Raw genomic sequence first — 12212 nt, forward strand, 5'->3', positions numbered from 1 at the left:
TCGTTTTCTATCACAAATTCTCTCTCTCTCACTCGTTCTCTATCACAAATTCTCTCTCTCTCTCTTTCTCTCTCTCACTCACTCACTCTCCCTTAATTCCCTCTCCCGGAGAAGGGGAGGATTTTAGGCGAAACCCTTATATAAATTTTCGTTGGAAACCCTAACACCCTCGAGGAGGATTTCACCAGAGACCCTCCATCATATTTTCACCTAAAACCCTTCCTCTTTGTCTAGTGTAGGGAACTCTTCCTTTGCTAAAACAATGAGAGGATAGAGAGACAGTGGTCGAGGGCATTAATATTTTTTTCACCCAAAATCTTAGATTCCTCTGATAAAAAACATAATTCCTAAAGTCCCATAAACTGAAATTGTTTTCATCTCTTTTAACAACAATAAGTTACTTGAATATTGACAGATATAATTTTAAACATTAACAATAATAATAATGTAATATCATTTTAAAAAGAGAAAGGGAAGAAGATGAAAAGTAAGAATAGAAAATATAAGGGACTAAAATGAAAATAATAGAAAAAAACAAAACACAGTATTAGAAAGTTGAAATTTGACTTTTTAGTCAGTGTATAGAAAAATACAAAAAGAGACAATCTCGATATTTATGGAAATTTAGAATGTCATGTAAAATTTTATAAGCTCCAAAATTTTCTTGTTTCTCCAAAACGTGGCCAATAGCTAAATACCGAACTTGGAAGATGAAAAAAAAAAACTAACAGCGAAGTGAGAACGGTCTGGAAATGACGTCTATTGATCAAGTTATGGGGCCAAAAAGTCTATTGGTCATAAACTACGGTCCATTCAGTAAATTTCCCTTCATAAAACAAGCTATTCTGGAATAGTTCTAATCTTCTCATCTGCTACAAGTCTATCCGTTAATGGCGGAGAGAAATTTCAAATTTTCAATCTTTAGAATTGCTTATTGAGCTCTTGAAGCTCCTTTTCAATGGCGTCCTTGATAGTCTCACACACTTTTCCATTACCCAGGTCTTCCCTACTTCTTCTCTTGTTTTTTGTCTACCTTTTAATTATGTGATTCCACTGTACTTCTCTTACTCTATCTTCATCATTTAGATTCAATTTGAAGTTCTACAAGTAATGGGTTTTGACTATTTTTACTCTTAAACCCTTGGAGTTGTTTTTTTTTTAACATGATAAAACCCTAGTAGATGTTATTCTTTATTGCTTGATGAGAATTTATGAACAGGGATACTATTTTTGCATAATTTTTACCCTTGTCTCAATTTAGGATTAGGAAGTTGTACCATTTTTTAACCATTCAACCCTAACTAGAGCCCTAAATTGTAGTACTTGCATATTGCCCTCATTTATTTGTTAAAATACCCAAATTATATAATGGAGTTTAGTTTCATTTCTTGTTTCTTAAGATGAGGTTCATTAAAATTGATATATCTCAAAAGAGAGCTGTTTCGAAAACTTGTACACAGTTGATAGTTATACATGAAATAAGTGTAAACTTTGTTAAGCGAAATCATATGATTATTTTAAGATGGGTCTTTATAGTAATCAAAGTCCTTCTGTTATGTAGGTTGCATACAAATTTACCTATTTTTGTCGCCCCAAGCTTCGTTCAGCTTCATGAATTGAAGTTACGAAAGACATGTTGGGGTCTAAGAGCGGTGTCTAAGAAGAAAACAGCAGAAAATGAACTTGAAGAAGTCGATGTGGAAAAACCAATCAAGACTGCAAAACGAACTCCTAGACGAACTAAGAAGACAACGATAGTGGAGAGTACGGACGAGCTTCTTGCATCAGCAGGTGGTAATGATGCTCTAGATGAGGAAAAAGATGCTGTCATTCAATCTAGTGAAGACTCTAAAAAGGCTCCTAAACGTACACGAAGAAAAGGTAATGTTAATAGCTAGACTTTAACTGTAAATTAATTAGGATTAACTGTTTTTATTAATTGTAATTTTCATTAAGAGAGTACCAAACGAAGTGGCAGTTCTACTTCTTATCTTGCATGCCTCGCCAATACTACAATCTTGTCAATTGCCGTATTATAAGTCTTTGTACGTAACTACATATTGTGTTTTCTTCCAAAGAAATGAATTTTCTAGCTTATTTGAATATTCTATAATGATCTTACCCATGAGCACTGCCCACAATTTTACAGCTACCGCGTTATCCCCGAGTTCCGTGGGGGAGAGCTCTGAGAAGAAAGTCAGTCGGAGGAGGTCCAAAAAGAAGATTGACAATATGGAAGATGAAATTAGTGATGCAGAAAGTAGTGACCTTGAAGAACCTGTGAAGAAGGTTACTCGGAGGAGGTCCAAAAAGAAGATTGTCAGTATGGAAGATGAAGTAAGCGATGCAGAAAACAGCGACCATGAAGAATCTCTTAAGGTCACTCGGAAGAAGTCCCAAAAGAAGATTGACCCTATGGATGATCAAGAAAGTGATGTAGAACTCAACGATAGTGAGGAGTTCACTTTTATTGTGGATATTGATGAGGAAGAGGATGATCTAGAGTTCCCGCAAGGTGGGGATGATGACATTAGCGTCACTTATTGTTGGCCTCCTCTAGTTTGTTGCTTTGGTGCGGCACAACATGCTTTTGTACCATCTGGACGGCCAGCCAACAGACTCATAGACTATAAAATCCATGAAAGGATGAAAGATGCTCTATGGGAGCCAGAGAAGTTTGTGAGGGCACCGGGGAGTTCATCGGGTAGTGTTGCCTTGGCTCTTGCAAGCTTAGGTGGCCGGGTTGAATTCATGGGGAAGCTTGGTGATGATGACTATGGTAAAACCATGCTCTACTATTTGAATATGAACAATGTGCAGACTCGATCAGTAAGTATAGATACTAAAAGACTTACAGCAATATCGCAAATGAAGATGAGTAGAAGGGGTCGTTTGAGAATGACATGTATCAAACCGTGTGCTGAGGACTCTCTAAGTAGGTCTGAGATCAACATCGATGTGTTGAAAGAGGTATATCATCTCATTTCATATTCATTTTCAATTTTTTACTGTTCCTCATTTTAACGGTTTATCTACTCCCGGTTTATCTATTTTGATCAAATAGTTGATATTGGCATTAGTAGATTTAGTAAGAAGTCGAGTTCAGGTTTATGAAGAAACTCTTTTTTGCAAGTGAGATGTGGCGTTAATTGAAAGATATATATGACCCATATGTCCAAACTGCAGATCCGTGCTACTTTAGATGGTCATTTCTATGTGCAACTATATTTAGGTCGACTTATATATTCATAGAAGTTGCTTTTTGGCAGTAGCTACATATGATCGAGATGATCCAACACATTTTTAGCTTTTGGGTGCATTTGGTTAAATGTTTAACTACTTGTCGGATCTCGGGATTAGTAAACTACCTTAATTAATTAGTCACCTTTAATATGTGTTTTTGTGCAGGCAAAGATGTTCTACTTCAACACATCATCGCTGCTGGATAAAGAAATGAGAGCAACTACACTACGAGCTATCAAGCTCTCAAGGAAATTAGGTTCAGTCGTTTTCTTTGATTTAAACCTCCCATTACCACTATGGAAGTCCAATGAGGAAACTAAGATGTTTATACAGCAAGTGTGGAATCTATCTGACATTATTGAGGTTACAAAGCAAGAGCTTGAATTTCTATGTGGTATTGAATCCTCAGAAAGATTCGATACAAAAGACAATGACAAATCTAAGTTTATCCACTATAAGCCTGAAGTAGTCATGCCTCTTTGGCATGAAAATCTTAAAGTTTTGTTTGTGACAAATGGGACTTCTAAGATACACTACTATACCGAGAAGTGCCACGGTTCAGTCCATGGAATGGAAGATCCACCTCTTACCCCCTTTACTTGTGACATGTCAGCATCAGGAGATGGCATCGTGGCAGGTACTTGCACACAAAAATTTCTTCTCTTATTTATATTATTTGTCCAGTACCCCTATATATTCAATTAGTTCGAACTTGTTTAGTACTGAATTGGGACCAAGACAAAAAGGGTTCGTCTCTAGAGAGGTTCATGCGTCCTTTGTTGAAGTAAAGGGCAAATAATCTGATTCGAGATTTCATAACAATGGACTTAGTGAAGTTACGACTAGTATGTTTTCCACAATAGTAAACATTTGCAAGTCCATGATCCTTTCTTTGAATTTTCAAAATATTTAGAAAATCTTCATAGCAATGAGCAGTGGACTTCAAAATTCTCAAATTTTGAGTCATTGACCACATCAAAGTTCTTGGTCTAGATTTTTGTTATCATTGTTAAGGTTCACTCAAGGTGTCGCATAATATATGGGATGTTATTACTTGTTTAGGTTGTAAACTTTTGGCCTTACTTTATTGTTGGACAATCAGGTTATAATCTTTTAGAACGATCAAACTTCATGAAGATGATCTGCTCAATGAACATATGTCGCAAAATATAATGATGTTTATTCCCATACTTGTATTTTTCTTTTAAACTTCATCTGAAAACGTTTTGTTGTGTGTTAAACTGTTTCTAGGTCTCTTGAGAATGTTAACTGTCCAACCACACCTCATTACTGATAAAGGATACCTAGACCGGACAATCAAGTACGCCATTGACTGTGGGGTTATTGATCAATGGTTACTTGGTCGAACACGTGGCTTCCCACCTAAAGAAGATATGGAAGAAGAGTTCTTTGAAGATGAAAATGGTATAAAATCAATAACAGAAATGCAGTATAGAACATTGGAACCTGCAAGTTAGCTGTTCAAAGCTAACCAAAGTTTTGTGGGCTTTTGTGTTTGTTGTATACATTTTAAGCAGGCTAGGATCTTGTCATTCCTTGCTTACAAGGAAGAAAGGAAGTTAGTGTTTTTCTTCTCTTTTAGGGTTTTATATAGTGGTTAGGTGTAACTGTTAAAGTTATTAGTGTTCCATGTATAACACCAATTTTGATGTTTGTGAAGTTTATGCCAGTAGTAGACAGAGATGATCACTTCAATTCAGAAATTAGCTATCTTTTTCTGCTGTTGCCATTACTGAGTTTATTTTACTTTTTGGTGGCAAAAATGCGAAACGTGTCTACAGCTTCTATCTCGAACTTCACCCAAATTATAGACCTGATCTCAAATTTGGCTCCATTGTCATCGACTGCGTTTTAGTTATATATGCTTTCTATTCACCCAATTCTATCAAGACTAGCCTCTTATGCCAAGAGTATCAGCATATGATCTGGTCCAGACGGGAAACCCAGCTTGAAAATGCATTCGGAAATTAAGACAGTACATGATTCGAACAAGGTTTAGCAAAAGTTGAGGAGCTCTTGATAATTTGTTCACTGGTTTATTATAGCTTCTTACAAAAAGGACATCCACTGATTCACACCGCCCTCGAGAACATAAGAGAAATGCACAAAAGAGCTTCACATTCACATAGTTCCATTTTTCCAACTACATACAAAATATTACCACCCCTAGCAAGATTTGTCCTCTCTAATCTGCAAACTTGAAAACCTCGAGTTTTGAAGCAGCTAATTTGTCCAAGAACCACACCAAATTTCCGTTACTCGGATAAACCATTCGTGCAGGCAGATTAGAGAACTCAGAACCCACGTCATCAATTGCTAAGTGTAATGCTTCGGCTTTGGTAGTACCTGTCACAACGACAGCGACATTGGAAGCAGAGTTGATAACGGGCAAAGTGAAAGTAATCCTCTCTGGTGGGGGTTCGGGGGAGTCGGTGATGTAAGTAACCCAATCATCCTTCTCATCAAGTGCCGCATGGTTTGGGAAAAGTGAAGCTATGTGCCCATCAGGTCCCATCCCAAGAAGGATGAGATCGAATTTGGGGCAATCGCTGATCTCAGAAACACCAACAGTGCGGCTCTTCACTAGTTGACGGAGAACAAATTCGTACTCGCTAGCTGCTTCCTCTGCCGACATGGAATCATTAATGGAGTATACATGGCTTGGAAACACTGGAACCTACAAGTTAAATATATAGATTAAATATTCTGTATAAAATCAAAATAGCACAGTAGAAAAGCAAATCCAGAATGGTTATTGTTCGAATGCCCTCAGAAGCATAGAGGAACGCTTAATACATCAATATTTTTCTATGGCAAATGCTACAATTACATAGAATTTTTTACTTAAAACTCATCCGGGTAAAAGAACAGTCCAGATTGTTGTCAAACCTTGAAAAAACTGTCTTTTGATGAAAGTGAGTCAGCATGTCAAAGATTAAGTGAACTTCTATTCTATGTAATTGTAGCATCTCCCTTTTTTTATTTCCGTATGTGAAGTAGTTGACAAGAAGTAAGCTTATTAAGACAGGCAGGGCGATGATACAGAGAGAGTAGGTATATATGTATATATACACATTGTACAATATGGATGATCAACTAAACAAAAATTAACGATAGAACAATATATTAGATGATATAATTATGTGAATGACCAAAACTAGAGTTTTGTTGTGGTTAGTTTGTAAGACGCTAAATCAGAATGCTGAAGCTGTCGAAAGAGAGTCTTCTGCAGTCGAGGCAGAAACTTTGACAATATACAAAAAAGAAGATAAGCTAGTTTCTACAACGGTCTATACCAATTTGTTATCATTAAGACATTAATAGTACGAAAGACTCACGATTTACTACCTTATTACGTATGAAGCCAAGCATATCTCCAATTATGCTGCTTTTCTACAACCTCAACTCAGTCACTTCATCAAAGTTATGTGAAGTAAAGAGAGTATCGTATAAAAGAATTGGTCAAGACCAAATACCATCAGTTAAAACTAGAATGTTACTTGTACTCTAAAGTGTCCATATATCTGGACTCAAACTTTTCAAGAGTATAGAAATTAGAAAGCTTTTTAGAGATTCTCTAACATTCATAACGATCTTTCATACGAAATAACGTGTACAGAAAAAAACAAATTCACTGAAATGCTCAATATAGGAAGTGAACCAGTAACTAAACCATCTCAATTCCTAAAGTGGGAGCTACGGGGACCCTAAGTTAGCTCGCAAACAGCGAAGGAAGTTTGAAATTCTACTTTTGTTTTCCTTTTCAGTCTTTGCATATCCAACTCTTATTTCAGATAATAAGAATGATGAATCAGCTAGAATATATTGTATACACCATACCATAATATTAAACAGTCTGTAATCAAAGAGAAGAACCCAATTGTGAATTTTCTGGTTTTAGCACTGGCAATGCTCTGAAGACTTCTACTAATTTAGATTAAAAATGGACCACATGAGATTGTGTCTGACTCTGAAACGACACTCGTGCAACTAAAACTTAGGCTAACAAGAAATAACGAAGACATCATAACGACATTTTGCCTTGTCTAGTATTTTTCATAGGCCAGTATCACATCAAAATTAAAAGAATTCATTAGAAATCCTTACTCGAGCTAATATGTAAGCAAAAATGTTATTCTAAAAGAGAAGATTTCTAGCTTTTAACTTAGATACCTTGGACAAAAGACAATCTTTTGCTAACTTGTAATTACTATCGACATGCTTTTTTGCCACAACACGCTCGTCAGCCATAAAAATGTACCATTTAGTCCAGTCCACAGTCTTGTTATAAGGAGCATCGCAAAGTTTCCTGTTTCACGAAAGAAAATCCATTAGTCTATACAAAAAAAAAAGAAAAACTGTAAAATGAGTTATATGACTAACAGAAAAAAATTGGTATACCCCATCAAGCTAATGAGAGAACCACCAGATAAGGCAATAGCGAAGAATCCTCTCTCTTTCACTGAAGCCTCTGATAAATCAGCAATATAGTCTGCCAAATCTGTCGCAACCTCATCGGAATTATCATAAATTCTCAACTCTCCTCTATCAGTTTGACAACCAGAACGAGTCATTCTTCTTAGCAGGGTATCTAAGAGTAAATCCTATTCCTACAAAAGAAACACAGACCTAAGTTTCGTTAATAAGGTTCTAATAAAGAATATTTCGTCGTAAATCTACCCCAACAAGAATATTGTTCGAATTCAAACCTAAATCCCAAAGCAGGCAAATGGTTTTAGAAGAAACTTGAATTCTTTTCAGGAAAAACTTGAAACCCGAATCACAGTGTTATGATTACATTGGTACTACCCGTGTTTAGATATACGGGGTTCCACCTCAAGGCAGTTTGCTCTGCAAAAGTTACGCATCGCCTAGGAGGCGTAAAAGGTGGACATCAATTTGGGAAAGAAAAACTACACCGAAGTTGTATAAAAAGATATGATGCAAGTTTCTTCTTAGCTACAATTGTATAAAATTTTATGTGTATAACATATAAAAATTGACAATGAATTCCTAGCATACTAAAATAGCTCATAAACGCTCGACATTAAAACCTAATGTTTGTGTTCTCATTTTATATTTTCCTCTTTCAGTTCCTCAATTTAGGAAGAAAGAACAACTACCATGATACCCATTTATATTCTTTTTACTCGAAACACGTCTCTATATGTGAAGTGTGCAGTGTGCACGCCTCACAACTGAAATGTGTGCGCACATCTTTTTAACCTTCGGGTGTGTACATTGTACGCCTTGAGGAGAAAAATGGCCACATCACCTTGAGGCGTGCCTCAAGGCATAAGCCTTGTCCTATTTATTAACATATTTTTGTTGGAGGAAGAGAGGTCGAGAGGGGAAGATTCATCTTTTGGTGTTTGATCATGATAAGATCCGGTTAGGGTTCTCACCAGTGTGACAGATATAATAATGAAGAAGATTAAAAAGATAGGGACATATGAGAGAGGAAATCGCAGAAAGATAGATAAGAAGATAACGTAGAGAAACTTGAGAGTTTATTAGTATCCTCTTTATTATTAATGATCCAAAACTAGATACTCGTAAAGAACCCAATAAACTGATTACCAAGTAACTGCTCCTGATCTACATTGAAGACTCTTAACAAAGAAGACCTTAAACTATATAATCCTAATATAATCTCAGGAAAATATAATATTTCCTTATATTTTCCTAATGAATTTCCTTAACCCCCTGATCCACGTGTCACCCGACACCTCAAATACCATTTCGTGAGACAGGAAGATCTTACAACAATGGCCACCCAATGAAAGTATCAGATACGATAGTAAATTGAATGTAATTTTAGCAGATAATATGAGATTCCTATAGACTGTGGAGAGATGTGCGCAATCTCGCATGCATTTATGTTAACGGTCTGGTAAATACAAAACAAAATGACTTCAAGCACAAGAAGGTGGACCAAGTGACCTAGATAGTCTTAGGTTGGGCTTTTTAGGTTTTTTCTCAAGGTTTCATGGTTTTCCTTTCTCAATCTTGTTTCTTTTGTAAATAGTCCATCTTCATTATATTCTTCAATACATTCCAAAAACTGGGGGAATGGACATGCAACAATAATATGGAAGTGGGTGCTCCGAAAGGGTGGTAAGACCAGCGTAGAAATCACTGTTAGCTGATAAGCTTTGGTTTTGATGATCTCCTCATATCTTTAGTAGCCTTAGGTATTGAACCGGGTAGATTTGGATTTTGTTTAGTAAAAATGGGTGATTGATAGGATTATGATGGTTTTGTTGCTTGTTTTGATAGGTTTTTGTACATCAAACGAACATGCTAGGTAAGATAGACAGTAACAAGTATAAGATTTCACAAGATAGAGATTTCGGAGACGTAATGGTCGTTAGCATCTGAGTTACTAGAGAAGAATCTCATATACGTAGCGGGAGCCCTTAAAGTCAACTCTCGTACCACCGCATTAACTGACATGATCTAAACATGGAAATGAACATCGGAAAATGGTATTATAGAAATGAAGAAAAATATTAATAAGAAACAAAAAAGTTAACAAGTTGAAGATAAACTTGACATTCAGACATTGTTTCTTCAAGATCATCTCATAGATATGGACAAATACTAATCAAATAAGTATCAACCCAAAGAAGAAACAAAGAACATTAGTAAACCATTTTAACTAGAAAGAAATTACAAGTCAGAGACATAGATCAAGGGGGTGAAAAAATATGAGAATTTTTTTAGAAAAAACACGAAGGAATAGACATCTGCAACTAATATAATCTTGAAAGACTAAATATCATGATACCAGAGAAAGAAGGATGAGAGAGAGAGAGATAGATAAAACCCTTTTTCAGCTAGAAAAACCTAAAACTCTAAAAAAACCTAAAACAACTTGAGCTACACATTTTGTCAAACATATCTTCTTCTCCATGTAGAAAACTTACAAATTAGCTAAATGCAAAAAGAAAAAACAGGGGATTGATTAAAAGAAACAGTAGTTCTGAAACAAGGAACTAGGTTTTTAGATCACCATTACCCTCTTAGATAATCATGCATCAACTAGTCTACCCACAGATAATCTCAGTATAAATCTCTTTCTTTGTCTCTCTCTATCTCTCTAAGATCGATTAAGGAAAATGGGTATCAAAAAAATACAATTTAGCAATGAAATTCTGCAGTAATTCATTAGATTAAACAAAGAAAAACAATGGGTATTGTAGAAAACAATTATACCTTTCTTTCACTTGCATTCGAAGATCATAAAACCAACAAGAGTAGCAATCTCTCCCTCTCTATATCTAAGAGAGAGAGAGAGAATGAGGGAATGAAAGAGTTAATAAATAAAGAAATGAGTAAGGAAGAAAGAGAAGAGAAGAGGAAAAAAACAAGAAAGCCCAAATCTCAAAAATTTTACAAGTAAAACAATAAGACGTCCTTTCCTTCTGAATTCAGAATAATAACCCAACACCTGCTCAAATCAATTGATGCCAAATGTACGAATCATACTTTCGATGTTCAAACTTCGAACTGCTTAGGTCATACACAAATTATTTTGTTCTTATCCCATTTTTTAAGCCCATAGATAGATTATAGTAAAACAAAAAACTTTTACTCTATTTATACACGAAGATATGACCCGTCCACGGTGGATACTGGATACGTACGAAGAGTTCTATAATCTCATTATTTTTAGATAAATTTGATAGTATAGTCTTAACTTTTCGAGATAAATTTGAGAGGTAAAGTCTCGATTCTTTGAGATAAGTTCGGATGCAATTTTAGTCATTAAAGAGGATGATATATATTTTAAAAAGATATATTTCTCTCTTATTGTACAGATATAAACGAAGTATAGCTCGTTTGCACCGGGCACTGACAACTTTATCAAATGTGGGTGTAATCTTAGTCATTGAAAAAGTTTTGAAGATAATTTTGTGATATCAACCCTTTGAAATAAGTTTGAGATGTAATCTTTGTTACTGAAGAAGGCTTGAAGATAAGGTTGAAGGATATAATCTCAACCACTAGAGATCAATTTGGGAAGTGTAATCTTAGGGGGGGTAGTGGAGCAAGACTTTCGCGGACTCTTAAGAGTCCGCGAAAGTCTGAGGCATTCAAATCCAAGACATTTGAGAGTCCACGAAAGTCTGAGGCATTCAAATCCAGACATTTGAGAGTCCACGAAAGTCTGAGGCATTCAAATCCAGACATTTGAGAGTCTATGAAAGTCCGAGGCATTCGATTGTAGACAAAATATGTCCCAGACTTTGATGGACTTCATAGTTTGATGAATTTGTGAAGGATTTGGGACAAATTTGGAAGCCAAAATGTCTTTCAAAAAACAAGAGACATTTGAAGTCCATCATGTGATCAAAAAACAATAATAATATTAAAATAATAAATGTCTACCAAATGTCCATCAATGTCCACAAATATTCACAGATGTTTACGAAAGTCGAAAAATATATTTTTGAAATGTTAGTATAAACATATTATTTCATGTGATTAAACAATAATAATAATATTAAAATAGTAAATGTCTACCAAATGTCCATCAATGTCCACAATATTTACAGATGTCTACGAAAGTCGAAAAATATATTTTTGAAATGTTAGTATAAATATATTATTTCATGTAATTAAAAAATAATAATAATATTAAAATAATAAATATCTACCAAATGTCCATCAATGTCCACAAATATGCACAGATGTTTACGAAAGTCGAAAAATATATTTTTGAAATGTTAGTATTAATATATTATTTCATGTGATTAAATAATAATAATAATAATATTAAAATAATAAATGTCTACCAAATGTCCATCAATGTCCACAAATATTCACAGATGTCTACAAAAGTCAAAAAATATATTTTTGATTAGCACAAATATAATATGCATTACACATTTTGTCAATGGACTCAAGATCTTAAAATGTCCCCAGGACATTTTGTCTATGGA

The 12212-nt window shown here is 35.0% G+C and overlaps 2 protein-coding genes across 3 annotated transcripts; one reads left to right on the top strand and one right to left on the bottom strand.

Annotated features, from left to right (window-relative positions):
- Positions 1–636: 636 nt before the first annotated feature.
- FLN2 (fructokinase-like protein) lies at positions 637–4993 on the top strand. Its single transcript, XM_086632778.1, has 5 exons — positions 637–999; positions 1562–1881; positions 2150–2970; positions 3409–3880; positions 4495–4993. The coding sequence occupies exons 1-5, from the start codon at positions 959–961 to the stop codon at positions 4719–4721; spliced, it is 1881 nt and encodes a 626-aa protein (XP_086488904.1). The 5' UTR covers positions 637–958; the 3' UTR covers positions 4722–4993.
- Positions 4994–5258: 265 nt separating this feature from the next.
- On the bottom strand, positions 5259–10829 carry PGL1 (6-phosphogluconolactonase 1). 2 transcript variants are annotated; one of them, XM_086632779.1, is made up of 4 exons: positions 10483–10829; positions 7666–7874; positions 7438–7573; positions 5259–5941 (listed from the first exon to the last, which is right to left on the bottom strand). In XM_086632779.1, the coding sequence occupies exons 2-4, from the start codon at positions 7836–7838 to the stop codon at positions 5450–5452; spliced, it is 801 nt and encodes a 266-aa protein (XP_086488905.1). In that variant the 5' UTR covers positions 7839–7874; positions 10483–10829; the 3' UTR covers positions 5259–5449. The 2 variants fall into 2 exon arrangements, with proteins under 2 accessions (XP_086488905.1, XP_086488906.1); XM_086632780.1 differs by having other exon boundaries at positions 7666–7893; positions 10483–10715.
- Between the last annotated feature and the right edge of the window lie 1383 nt (positions 10830–12212).

The sequence above is a fragment of the Eschscholzia californica genome, unplaced genomic scaffold (assembly GCF_041429995.1).
Source record: "Eschscholzia californica isolate CP2 unplaced genomic scaffold, dmEscCali1.0.p SCAF_4, whole genome shotgun sequence".
Lineage (NCBI taxonomy): Eukaryota > Viridiplantae > Streptophyta > Magnoliopsida > Ranunculales > Papaveraceae > Eschscholzia > Eschscholzia californica.